This window comes from Neopelma chrysocephalum, unplaced genomic scaffold (genome assembly GCF_003984885.1).
Source record: "Neopelma chrysocephalum unplaced genomic scaffold, ASM398488v2 Primary Assembly neopelma1_233, whole genome shotgun sequence".
In the NCBI taxonomy this organism is placed as follows: domain Eukaryota; kingdom Metazoa; phylum Chordata; class Aves; order Passeriformes; family Pipridae; genus Neopelma; species Neopelma chrysocephalum.
Window position 1 is genome coordinate 1 of NW_020897895.1, and position 12,226 is coordinate 12,226.

General features: G+C 68.4%; 3 protein-coding genes across 4 annotated transcripts in view; all 3 read left to right on the forward strand.

Annotated features, from left to right (window-relative positions):
* The first annotated feature begins 247 nt into the window (after window positions 1-247).
* Window positions 248-7,553, forward strand: RAB5B (RAB5B, member RAS oncogene family). The gene is made up of 6 exons (XM_027703531.1): window positions 248-340; window positions 4,143-4,363; window positions 4,510-4,661; window positions 4,757-4,879; window positions 4,948-5,041; window positions 5,600-7,553. The coding sequence occupies exons 2-6, from the start codon at window positions 4,201-4,203 to the stop codon at window positions 5,713-5,715; spliced, it is 648 nt and encodes a 215-aa protein (XP_027559332.1). The 5' UTR covers window positions 248-340; window positions 4,143-4,200; the 3' UTR covers window positions 5,716-7,553.
* A 114-nt stretch (window positions 7,554-7,667) lies between these two features.
* On the forward strand, window positions 7,668-10,820 carry SUOX (sulfite oxidase). Of its 2 annotated transcripts, XM_027703530.1 has the most exons (4): window positions 7,668-8,045; window positions 8,361-8,403; window positions 8,478-8,625; window positions 9,300-10,820. In XM_027703530.1, the coding sequence occupies exons 2-4, from the start codon at window positions 8,372-8,374 to the stop codon at window positions 10,728-10,730; spliced, it is 1,611 nt and encodes a 536-aa protein (XP_027559331.1). In that variant the 5' UTR covers window positions 7,668-8,045; window positions 8,361-8,371; the 3' UTR covers window positions 10,731-10,820. The 2 variants fall into 2 exon arrangements, with proteins under 2 accessions (XP_027559331.1, XP_027559330.1); XM_027703529.1 differs by having other exon boundaries at window positions 7,668-8,403.
* A 1,131-nt stretch (window positions 10,821-11,951) lies between these two features.
* IKZF4 (IKAROS family zinc finger 4) overlaps window positions 11,952-12,226 on the forward strand; it is a 20,091-nt gene continuing 19,816 nt past the window's right edge. The window contains exon 1 of the mRNA XM_027703526.1: window positions 11,952-11,999. The gene's annotated coding sequence lies outside the window, so the exon portion shown is untranslated. The remainder of the gene's footprint in view (window positions 12,000-12,226) is intronic.

Here is a 12,226-nt window from a genome sequence, read left to right on the forward strand (position 1 = left end):
CCGGGGTCCGCCCCCTTAGGTCACCTTATTTGTTGTCGGCCCCGCGCCCCCTGCGCGCCTCCATTGGTCCCGTGCCGCGTCACTCAGCCCAAGCCCCGCCTCCTCATGACGCTCCCTGCCTTCCTATTGGCCGTTTCCCTGCCCATCTCCCCGCTCGCCGCCGCCCATTGGCCAAGCCGTGCGGGGGCGGGGCGCCGTTCCCTGGCCCGCCCTCCCATTGGCGCGGCGCGGAGGCGGGCGCGGCGCTGATTGGCTGCGGCGCCGCTCGGTCCCGCCCGCGGCAGCAGGGTTTGGTTGAGCGCTGTTTGTGCGCTCGGGGCCGCGCCGGGAGCCACCGGAGGTACCGGGGGCGGCACCGGGGGGCACCGGGGGGGCGGCACCGCCGGGGCGGCGCCGGGAGCGGGGGGAGGACGCGGCGGGGCGGGAGCGCGGGCACGGGCGGGCCCCGGGCAGCTGGGGGAGGTTGGGGGGGCGCCACCCCCCGGGCGGGGGTTGGGGGGGGAACCGGGGGGGCGGGGACCCCCCTCCCGGAGGTGTCGCGGGGTCGGGGCCGGGTCCTCCCCGTGGGGAGCGGGCGGTGCCCCGTTATGGGGGTTTTTACCCCCCTTTCTCGCTGTGGGGGTGTTTCCCCCCCGGTATGGGGGTCGTTACCCCCCCCTCCCGTTATGGGGGTCTCTACCCCGTTTTGGGGGTGTTTAGCCCGTTTTTGGGGCACTCCTCCCCACACTTGGCCGGTTCTGGGCCCCCCGGCCCAGGCAGAGGCACCGGGAGCCCCCCGGCCCCTCCCCGGGAGGGGGGTCCGTGTTGGGCTGTGGGACCCCCCGTGTTTGGGGCTGGTCCCAGTCCCGGTAGGAATTCCCGGTGTGGGATTGGCTGCTCCAGGGGTTTGGGGGTGAATCACGGACAGGGAGACCCCCCATTGCCCCCCCCAGCTCCTGCCCCATCCCTGCGCTGGGGGGGCTCCTCTGGGGGGGCCGGGGGAGGCCCCGACTCCTCCCCTGCCGGGTGCTCATCCCTCCTCCCAGTCCCTGCCCTGGAGCTAGGGATCTGAACTGGGGCTCCCCCTGAACTGTGGCTCCCCCAGAATTTGGGAACCCTCAGAGCTGAGGCTCCCCCCAAGCCGGGGTTCCTCCAGAATGGGGGTCCCCGGGTGCCTTCACCCCGAGCTGGGGCTCCCTGGGCCTCTCCTGCTCCACTGAGGCTCCACTGAGCCATGGGATGCTCCCTGTCCCCCAGGGTGCTCCCTGTCCCCAAAGTGTGGGTCTCCAGCAGCACCAAACCCCCCAGAGCCATCAGGACACGGAGGTGCCCGGCCCTTCCTGGAGCAGCACATCCATGGATTCTGTCCCAGCCACCCACGGGCTTCTTTTCCCCAAGGGAATCTCCTGTTCCCCACCAGGGATCCCCTGGGATCTCTCTGGGAGGACGAGGATCCTCTCCCGGGGGTCCTGGGCGTGTGGATGGATTGGGGAGGGACGGTGGGGCCGGGTGGTTGCTGTGCCCAAGGGGTTGGGGGGCAGCCAGGGCTCGGCAGATCCCTGGAGCTGGGACAAGATCCCGGTGTTTCACTGGGGAGGGGTCCCAGCGTTTCAATAATGAGGGGTCCTAGTGTTTGATTAGGGAGGGATCCCAGGGTTCCACTGAGGAAGGATCCCGGTGTTTTGTTAAGGAAAGATCCCAGTGTTCCACTTAGGAGGGGTCCCGGTGTTTCTTTGGGGGAGGATCCCACTTTTTCATTGGAGATGGATCCCAGTGTTTGATTAGAGAGTGATCCCAGTATTCCACTGGGGAGTGGTCCCAGTGTTCCATTAGGGAGGGATCCCGGGGTTTCCTTAGGCAGGGATCCCGAGGTTTCCTTAGGCACAGCCCTCCCCCAGGGTGTCCATTGGTCCCTCACGGCCGAGTCCCGGCTCCGCTGCCCCGTGGCCAAGGCCGGGCTCCCCCCGGGCCCCCAACACCGCTGGGGCCCATCCTGGTGGTCCCTGTGGCCACCCCGGCACCGCTGGGGCCCATCCTGGTGGTCCCAGCCCCGCGTGGCTCCGTCAGGGCGCGGTTGGGCCACAGGAACAGCCCGAGTGGCAACAGGAAAAGCCGTTACCGGCCGGGCTGTCGCAATCCCGGGGATGGTGACGGTGACGGGCTGTCCCGGCTCCATCCCGGCTCCATCCCGGCTCTGCCCTGGCTCCATCCCGGCTCTGTCCCGGCTCCGTCCCGGCTCTGTCCCAGCTCCATCCCAGCTCCGTCCTGGCTCCATCCCAACTCTGTCCCAGCTCGATCCCAGCTCAGTTCCAGCTCAGCCCCCTTTGGGAAGGGCTGCACCAGGCGGTATTTTGGGGGAGCTGGAGCGAGGCCCCTCGAGATCCCTGGGGTTCAGCACAGCCCCAGTTGATCCGTTGTCAGGACAAGATCCCAGTATTCCACTGAGGAGAGGTGCCAGTGTCCCATTGAGGAAGGATCCCAGTGTCCCATTGAGGAGGGATCCCAATGCTTTGATGAGGAGTGATCCTGGTGTTTCGTTGTGGAGGGATCCCATTGTTCCACTGAGGAAGGATCCAGTGTTTTGTCAAGGATGGATCCGAGCGTTCCATCAAGGTGGGATCCCAGTATTCCATTAGAGAGGGATCCCAGTGCTCCAGCAGCCAGGGAGAGCAGGGTTTGTGTCCCCACGTGCTGCCTCGCTCCGTGGATCCGCCCGTCCAGCAGCTGATGGCACAGGAACACCCGAAATGGCAGCAGGATCCCTGGGATTGGGGTGTGGGCACCTTCCACCTGGAGCCGGGATGTTCTGGTGGGAGCTGATGGGTCTGATGGCCCAAAAATCCAAGTTCCCTCCGAGGGAATCCGAGTCTGGGGGATTGTGACTCCCGTGATCCCTCAGAGGATCCCTGGGATCTCCTGGATCCGTGTGGCCAACACGGGTGGGGATGGACACATCCTGGAGCTTTGGCTCCATCCAGCCCCAGGAGTGGGAAGAGCCGAAGCCTCCAGGAAAACAGGGGCTCCGTGGGGTGTCCAGGGGCTCTGAGAGGAGCTCCCCTTGGAGCAGGGGGGAGGAGGAAGCTCCCACCTCCCCGTGGAGGAGGAGCCCCTGCAGTGCTGGGGGTCCACAGAAAGCTGGGATCCACCGGGACCCAGAGGTCCTGGAAAAAGTGCTTTGGGGGTCGTAGCATTCCCTGTGCCTTGGGAAGTGATGTGTGGAGGAGTTTGTGTTCCCGGGCCTTGGGTGGGAACAGAACAACCCCCTTATCCGGGATGGCCGGGTTGGATCCGTGCCGTGGTTGGAGTTGTTTCCTGCTGGGATCCGGCTGGATCCCTGCTCCCGGGAAGGGGAACTGGCCACAAACAACTTTCTGCCTGGGCTGGTCTCCCATCCCTGTCCTGGCCCCACCAGAATCTGCTGCGGGCTCGGGACGGAGCATTCCTGGGCACAGCGAGGTTTGATCCCGAGACAAACACAATCCCAGCAGGAATTCCTCCTGCCCGGTGACCCCGGGCTTGTCTCCGAGTGCCCCTCCCAGAGCCGCGTCGTTCCGGGGCTGGCAGGGATTGGGGAATGTGCAGGGATTGTGCTCCATCCCGAGGGATGTGCAGGGATTGTGCTCCATCCCAAGGGGATCTGCTCTGCACCCCGACCTGGGCAGCACCATCAGCCCCTGCTGCTCCAGTCGGGAGTGGAAAACAAAGCAAAACCAGGGAGAAATAAACAAAAAAAAAAACCCCAAACCAGGGCGGGGGGACGTTTGGGAAGAGCCGGGGAGTTTTCCAAAGCCTCTTCCCGGCCGGCAGCCGGAGCCACTGTGGCATCTCCCGGGCCTGGAGCCACCGTCCTGCCGCCCCTTCCCGGCTCCGGCGTGTCCCGGCTGGAGCTGCTGGGGAGCGGGAGGAGTGCTGACTCACTCCCAGCCTCCTCGGCTGCCGGATCCCGGCGGCCTGGCTCCCAGATTAGCTCCTTCCCACCCAGCTGCTCCAGGAAATCCCTCGGGAATCGGAGCTCGGGGAGCGCAGCCGTGGCCGGCGAGGCCCTGCCACGTGCCGGGGGGAGCCCCCGGGGAGGGGGGGGGGAGACCCCCGGGGATGATCCCGTGGGGATGATCCCACCCCGGGGGAACGTCGTGCTGAGGGATCTCCCCTTGTCCCCCCAGGAGAGCCGAGGGGTCGGAGCCTTCCAAGCTCTGCAGTGGGTCCGGCAGCACCGGGGCCATGACGAGCCGCGGGGCCGCCAGGCCCAACGGGCAGTCCCAGGCCAGTAAGATCTGCCAGTTCAAACTGGTGCTGCTGGGAGAGTCGGCCGTGGGCAAGTCCAGCCTGGTGCTGCGCTTCGTGAAGGGGCAGTTCCACGAGTACCAGGAGAGCACCATCGGGGGTGAGTCCCGCCGAACACCAGCCCGGGCTGCGGGTCCCCCCCGGGACGGGAGTGGGGGCGCAGGGAGGGGCTCCCCGGATGTGGGGAAGGACCTGGGGTGCGGGGGGGGCCCCCCCGGCCGTGACTGACCCCCCCCCTCCCGGCAGCGGCATTCCTGACCCAGTCCGTGTGCCTGGACGACACGACGGTGAAGTTCGAGATCTGGGACACGGCGGGGCAGGAGCGGTACCACAGCCTGGCCCCCATGTACTACCGGGGAGCCCAGGCCGCCATCGTGGTCTACGACATCACCAACCAGGTGGGGCAGGGGCTGGGGGGGGCTCGGGGGGGGGTCCCGTGTCCCCGCAGGGTTTGGGATCGTCCCTGAATTCCCAATTCCCAACTCTGCCGCAGGAAACGTTCGCGCGGGCGAAGACATGGGTGAAGGAGCTGCAGAGACAAGCCAGCCCCAGCATCGTCATTGCCCTGGCCGGCAACAAGGCCGACCTGGCCAGCAAACGCATGGTGGAGTATGAGGTGAGGGGGGTCCTGGGGGCTGTTCCCGGGGCCGGGAGGGGCCGGGGCTGATGGGTCTGTCCGTGCAGGAGGCGCAGGCCTACGCCGACGACAACAGCCTCTTGTTCATGGAGACGTCGGCCAAGACAGCCATGAATGTGAACGACCTCTTCCTGGCCATCGGTGAGGAACCCGGGGACACACGGGGGGGCTGATTGTCCCACCCCCAAGGGGCTTCTCGGGAGGCTGAACGGGGCAGGGGGGTTGTGCCAGGGCTGGGAGGGAGCAGCGCAAAGGGAAGCGGCTCCTTCTCGCTGGGAAGGGCCCAACTGGGGAAAAGGAGGCTCGGGGGGACCTTCTGGCTCTCCACAACTCCCTGACAGGAGGGGGGAGCTGGGGGGGGTCGGGCTCTGCTCCCAGGGAACGAGGGACAGGACAAGAGGAAACGGCCTCAAGCTGTGCCAGGGGAGGGTCAGGTTGGATATCAGGAGGAATTTTTCCATGGAAAGGGTGCTGAGGCTTTGGCAGGGGCTGCCCAGGGAGGTTTGGAGGTGTCCCAGGAAGGCCTGGACGTGGCACTCAGTGCTCTGGGCTGGGGGACAAAGTGGGCATCGGGCACAGGGTGGACTCCACGGGCTGGGAGGGCTTTTCCCACCTTCAGGATTCTGGGATTCTGTGCTGAGGCGACTCAGCCCCTCCCAGTCCCACCTCCCAGTCCCACCTCCCGTGTCCCCCCTCCAGCCAAGAAGCTGCCAAAGAACGAGCCCCAGAGCACGAGCGGCGCCGGGGGCCGGAGCCGGGGCGTGGACCTGCACGAGCAGAGCCAGCAGAACAGGAGCCAGTGCTGTAGCAACTGAGCCAAGATCCCACCTCCATCCCCGTCCACGCCGCACCTCCACCCCGGCACCGAGACCCCCCGACCAGGACCCTCCCAGAGCTCCTCTAACTGCACTTTTTAATGCTTCGAAGCCACCACTCGGCACCCGATCCCACCTGGCACCCGATCCCACCTGGCACCCGATCCCACCTGGCACCTGATCCCACCGGCTCCCCATCCCACCACACCCCACCCACCACCCCGGAGGCAGCGGAGCCAGATCAGCTGGGACTTAACTTCTGAGAAACAACGAACTCTTCTTCACTTTGTATTATAGGTGCAAATAGCGCCCTAACGCTCGGATTCCTCCCTCCATCCCCCCCTCTGCCCCTCCCTCTCTGCTTTGGGAAATCTGGGTTCCCCAAACTGCCCCCTCCTGCCCCCACCCCGCCGGGGGGGGTCCCCGGGGGGCGGCAGCACCGACCTCGTTGTGCTGAACCGGCCGGAACCAGAGCCCTCCGGAGCCGACGGGGCTTTTCCACGGGGTCTGTCACGGATTTCTTCGGAATTTTTATTATTTTCTCCCCCATCCTCTATCCCGTTGGGCTGTCGGGGAGAGGGAAGCTGCAGTGTCCTTCATTTCTTCCGAGGTGGCCTTTTTGATGGGAGATTGGAAGTGCCTGGGGACTTTTTTTTGGGGGGGGGGGCAGTGGGCTCCTGCTGGACCCTGAGTGCCACAGGCGACCCCTCCCCAGCGCCCACCCTGGCTCTGCTCTCTTATGGCTCTGGGGGCACGTCCCCATGGTCACCCCGGCTGTGGCCACCCCACAGTGGTGTCCCCTTGGTCACCCCGGCTGTGGCCACCATGTCCCCTGGTGACCCCGGCTGTGGTGGCCGCCCAGGTGCCCGCAGTGATCCCACCCCACAGGTGACACCCCCCCAGTGATGCTGGTGGCCGCCCCACAGGTGATCCCAGCTGGGGCTGCCCCACGGGCGATGTCCCCCCGCTGATCCCGACCCGGTGACCTCTGCCACGGCCACCCCCCGGGCTGTCCCCTGCTCCTGGTGATCCCAACCCACATCCACGTCCCCCCCGGTGCTCCCACCGACCTCCACGGTTTGTCCCGGTCCTGGTTTGCACTTTAGTGGTGAAATGTCCTGTTGAGACTCACCTCGGTTCTGTTCGTGTGTCCGGGGGGTGCCGGGGGGGCAGCGGTGCCACCACCCCCCCCTCGTCCCTCTGCTTTTCCCTGCGGAACTTCTGGAGCCGGAGGGACCCTCGGTGGTGGGGTGGGACAGGCGAGGTCCCCCGTCCCAGGTGCTGCCACACCCCAAAATGTGGACACCCCAAATCAGGGGCACCCCGAGCTGGCAGCACCACCCGGGCCTGGCTCCCTGCTGGCAGCGTGGGGGGCTCTGGGGACCCCTCAGGGGAACCGGGGGGGCCGTGGCTGTGGGGCAGAGGGACCAGTCTCATATGAAGCCCCCCAGCGCGGGGGCAGAGCCCACAGGATTTCAGCCCCTCCCGCTGCCGGGGCAGCCCCCCAGGGACCCTCTGGCCGCCGTTCTGGTGCTCCCAGTGCCTCATGTCACGGCCTGGGAGCCCCCCCGAGTGGGTGACACGTATTTAACAAGGGCTGGGGACCCCAGACCCCCTCCCCATCTTCTCGCCCAAACCCTGGACCAAATGAGGGACACTGCAGCTTCTCTCACTCTTTTTTTTTTCTCTTTTTTTTCTGCTTTTTCTCTTATTATTGTTATTATTTTTGCTTTGGGAAAGCTCCTCCATCGCAGTGAAATAACAATCGTGGTAACAGAACTCGGCCGCTAATTTACCGATGTATTTAATGTAAGTAAAACCAAACCGAACAACAAAAACCAGAAGGAAAACAACAAAAAAAGAACTCTGTGTGCTCAGGGCGGGGTTTAGGGGCGGGAGGGTGACTTGGACCACGCAGCCACCCGCTGTTGGCACCGGGCGGGAGCCGGAGCCATCCGGTGCCAACAGCCGGTGTGAGATCGCGGCTCTGCCCTGATAAGACTTATCGGAGCTCCCAGCTGGGTGGCGGCCGCCGGGGCTTTCACCCCCCCCCCTCGCCGGGACAACCGGGACCGGCCCCGGGGCAGCGCTGCCCGCTCAGACCCGACCGCGTGGCCGCTTTAAGCCCCCCAAGGGCTGGGGCCGCTCTTGCCCCTTTAAGCCCGGGCTGGAGGGGCCCACTCTCCGGTGAGGCCACGCCCACGCGGCCCCGCTAAGGTAAACAGAGGGGGCGTGGCCAGGGGGCTCTCACCGCCTGAGGCCCCGCCCCTCGCCCCCCTCTTAAAGCGGCAGCGCCGCTGGGACGTCGCGGGAGCGGAACCGTTACGCAGGTGGGCGACGGGGGCGAGCGGGACACGGCCGGGACCGGGCTGGGGCTGGGGAGGGGGGAGAACCGGGACGGGGCTGGGGCTGGGGAGGGGGGAGCGCCGGGACCGCGCTGGTGGAGGGAGAACCGGGACTGGGATGGACCGGGGGGGGGCAAAAACTGGGATCGGGACCGGGCCGGGGTTGGCGGGGGGGTGAAGAGGGTTTGTCACACGCCGTTGTCACCGATTCCTGCTTCCCCCGGGAGCGTCACCGGAGCCGCTCCCCGGTAACGGCGCCCGGTGACCGTTCCGGCCGCTCTCCGTCTCTCTCCCGTTCAGGAGCCGCCGCGATGCTGCTGCTCCGGGCCGTCGTGGGGCGCAGGTAAGAGCCGCCCGCCCCGCCGGGGCTCCCCAGTGCCCGCCGGGGCCCGGTGTGAGCCCCCGCTGTCCCCGCAGGCTCCCGCCGCTGACGCAGCTCCGCCGCGGCTCCTCCCGGTTCTCCGCCGGTGGCGCGGCCGCGGGGGGACCCCGGGGGGCGGCCCCGGTGCTGGCGGCGCTGCTGGGGCTCGGGGCCGTCCTCGCCTACGGGGAACGGCGGCGAAGGGTGAGCGGCACCGGGGGGGCTGAGCGCCGGGATGGCGGGGGCGGTACCGGGGGGGCGGCACCGGGGGGTGCGGGGGGTCCTGCGGGGAGCGGTGACACCCCGGGGTCCGTCCCTGGTACGGGGGCAGCGGGGTGGGGGGATCCCGGGGAAGGGGCGGCACCGGGACGGGGGGTCCTGGGGATGCAGCACCGCGGGGGGGGGATCCCGAAAAAGGAGGTGGCACCCCCGGGGAGGGGGGGGGCGAGCACTGGATCCTGGGAAAGGGGTGACACCGGGACAGCGACGTCCCGAGGATGGAGAACCGGGGGGGTGGATCCCGGGGGAAGGGGGTGGTGCCGGGGGGAGGATCGCGGGGGAAAGGAGCGGCACCGGGGCGGGGGGTGGATCCCGGGCTGGGGGGAACGGCACCGAGACAGCGGGGGCTGAGGGATACGGTACCGGGGGATGGGGGTGAGGATCCGGATCCTCTGGGACCCCCCTGGTTCTCCTCTGGAATGGGGACAGCGAGTTTAGCTGGGGAGGGGGCAGGGGGTGCCCCTTCCCCTCCCGACTGTGGGTCCCCTCAGCAAGGGCCTGATTTTGGGGGGACACCCCAAGCTCCTGGGCGGGGGGGGGGCCCCGGGGAAGGGTCCCCGGGCGCAGCGTCCCCCCCTGACGGGGCTGGGGTCCCGCAGAGCGCCCAGGCGGCCCAGGCCCCCCCGGCCCCCCGGTACCCCGTGTACACTCGGGAGGAGGTGAGACGGCACCGCAGCCCCGGGGACCGGGTGTGGGTGACCCACGGCACCGAGGTCTTCGACGTCACCGACTTCGTGGAGCTGCACCCGGGGGGGGCCGACAAGGTGCTGCTGGCAGCCGGGGGGGCCCTGGAGCCCTTCTGGGCCCTCTACGCCGTGCACAGCCAGCCTCACGTGCTGGAGCTGCTGCGGGAGTACAAGGTGGGCGAGCTGAGCCCCGAGGAGGCCCCGCCGAGCCCCGACGCCGCCCAGGACCCCTTCGCCGGGGACCCCCCGAGGCACCCGGGGCTGCGCGTCAACAGCCTGAAGCCGTTCAACGCGGAGCCGCCGGCGGAGCTCCTGGCCGAGCGCTTCCTGACGCCCAACGAGCTCTTCTTCACCCGCAACCACCTGCCCGTGCCCGCCGTGGACCCCGGCTCGTACCGGCTGCGGGTGGAGGGCCCGGGGGGCCGCTCCCTGTCGCTGTCGCTGCCGGAGCTGCGGAGCCGCTTCCCCAAGCACGAGGTGACGGCGACGCTGCAGTGCGCCGGGAACCGCCGCGCCGAGATGAGCCGCGTGCGCCCCGTCAAGGGGCTGCCCTGGGACATCGGGGCCATCAGCACCGCGCGCTGGGGCGGCGCCCGCCTGCGGGACGTGCTGCTCCACGCCGGCTTCGGCGAGCGCCGCGACGGCGAGTGGCACGTCTGCTTCGAGGGGCTGGACGAGGACGCGGCGGGGGCCCCCTACGGGGCCTCCATCCCCTACGGGCGCGCCCTCAGCCCCGACGCCGACGTGCTCCTGGCCTACGAGATGAACGGCGAGGAGCTGCCGCGCGACCACGGCTTCCCCGTGCGCGTGGTGGTGCCCGGCGTGGTGGGCGCCCGCAGCGTCAAGTGGCTGCGGCGCGTGGCCGTGAGCCCGGCCGAGAGCCCCAGCCACTGGCAGCAGAACGACTACAAGGGCTTCTGCCCGTCGGTGGACTGGGACACGGTGGATTACCGCACGGCGCCGGCCATCCAGGAGCTGCCGGTGCAGTCGGCCATCACGCAGCCGCGGCCGGGCGCGGCGGTGCCGCCGGGCGAGCTGGCGGTCAAGGGCTACGCGTGGAGCGGGGGCGGGCGGCGGGTGGTGCGGGTGGACGTGTCGCTGGACGGCGGGCGCACGTGGCGGGCGGCCGAGCTGGCGGGGGAGCGGCCGGAGCCGGGCCGGGCCTGGGCCTGGGTGCTGTGGGAGCTGCGGGCGCCGGTGGTGGCGGGCGCGGAGCTGGAGATCGTGTGCAAGGCCGTGGACGCCAGTTACAACGTGCAGCCCGACACCGTGGCGCCCATCTGGAACCTGCGCGGGGTCCTGAGCAATGCCTGGCACCGCGTGCGCGTCACCGTCACCCCCTGAGCCCGCGGGCGCGTGGGACGCGGGGACGCGGCTCGAAGGTCGCTGGGTTTTATGGCCCCCGACGTGTGAAAGTGGCTCCATAAAGATTTGGGAAGTTTTATGGGCTTGGCTGTTTCCTGGGGCAGCGAGGGCACGGCGGGATGGGGAGGGGATGGGGAGGGGAGGGCAGGGGATGGGTCTGGGGATCCCTCAGAGCCCCCCTAGACCCCTCAGAGCGGCTGCCAAGGGACCCCATGGGACCCCCTGAATGGGTGGGAGCCCTTGATCCAGTGGGACCCTCTGACACCATGGGACCCCCAACCTTAAATAACCCCCTGACCCAAGGGACCCCTTGCTTCTATGGGGCACTGTGGCCTTATAGGACCCTGTGACCCTATGGAACCCCCTGACTGTATGGGACCCCCTGATCCTATAGAGCCCTGTGACCCTGTATAACCTCTGACCTTAAATAACCCCTTGATCCTGTGGGACCCCTTGATCCTACAGGACACTGTGACCTCATGGTACCCCCGACCTTAAATAGCCCCTGACCCAGTGGAACCCTGTGACCTTATAAGACCCCATGAACACTATGGGACCCCCTGACCCTCTTAGGGCCCTGTGACCCTGTGTAACTCCCTGACCCTAAATAACCTGCGACCCTTTGGGACCCCCAACCCTAAATAACCCTTGACCCCATGGGACCCCAAACCCTAAATAACCCCCAACACTAAATAACCCCTGACCCCAAGGGCCCCCCTGGCCCTTCCTGCCCTGGGGACCCCCCGATACCTCCCAGCCCGTCCCTGCCCTGTCGGCCATCCGTGCTCGGTATTGATCACCAGCTACTGGCTATTGGTTCTCAGTAAACGAGCACCAATATCGACCCTTGGTTACCGATCACCGGCTCTCAGTTCCTGGTTATTGATCACCGGCTCTCAGCCCTCGCTTCTGCATCACCGGCCATCGACCCTTGGTTACCGATCACCGGCCATCGGCCCCCACTGATCGATCACAGCCATCGATCCCCGCTCATCCATCCCCCCTCCCTCCCAATCCCCCATCGATGCTCTCGGCGCTCGGCTGAGCCCCCGCGCCCGCCCCTCCCGCGGCCCCGCTCGATGCGCTCGGCGCTCGGCGCTGCGGGCTGGCGGGGCCGGAAGTGGCTCGGGGGGGGGGCCCGGGGCCTCCTCAGGTGGAGCCGCCGCCGCCGCCGCTCCCGGACCCCCCTGAGCCCCCCAGGGCCGGGCCGGGCCGGGGGGGCCTCCCGAGCCCGCCCCCACCCCGCCGGTGAGAACGGGACGGGACAGGGCGCGGGGGGGGCCGGTTCGGGGCGCGGGGGGCTCCTTGCGGGCGGTGGGTGGGGGGCGCGGTGTTCGTCCGTCCGCAGGGCTGGGCTGGGGGGGGCTGATCTGGGGAGGGGTCCGTGTCCTCCCCCCGGCGGGTGGCAGGAGTTCCTCGGGGGGGGCTGTTTTGGGGGTCCGTGTCCCCCCGGGGGGTGTCAGGGGTCGGTTTGG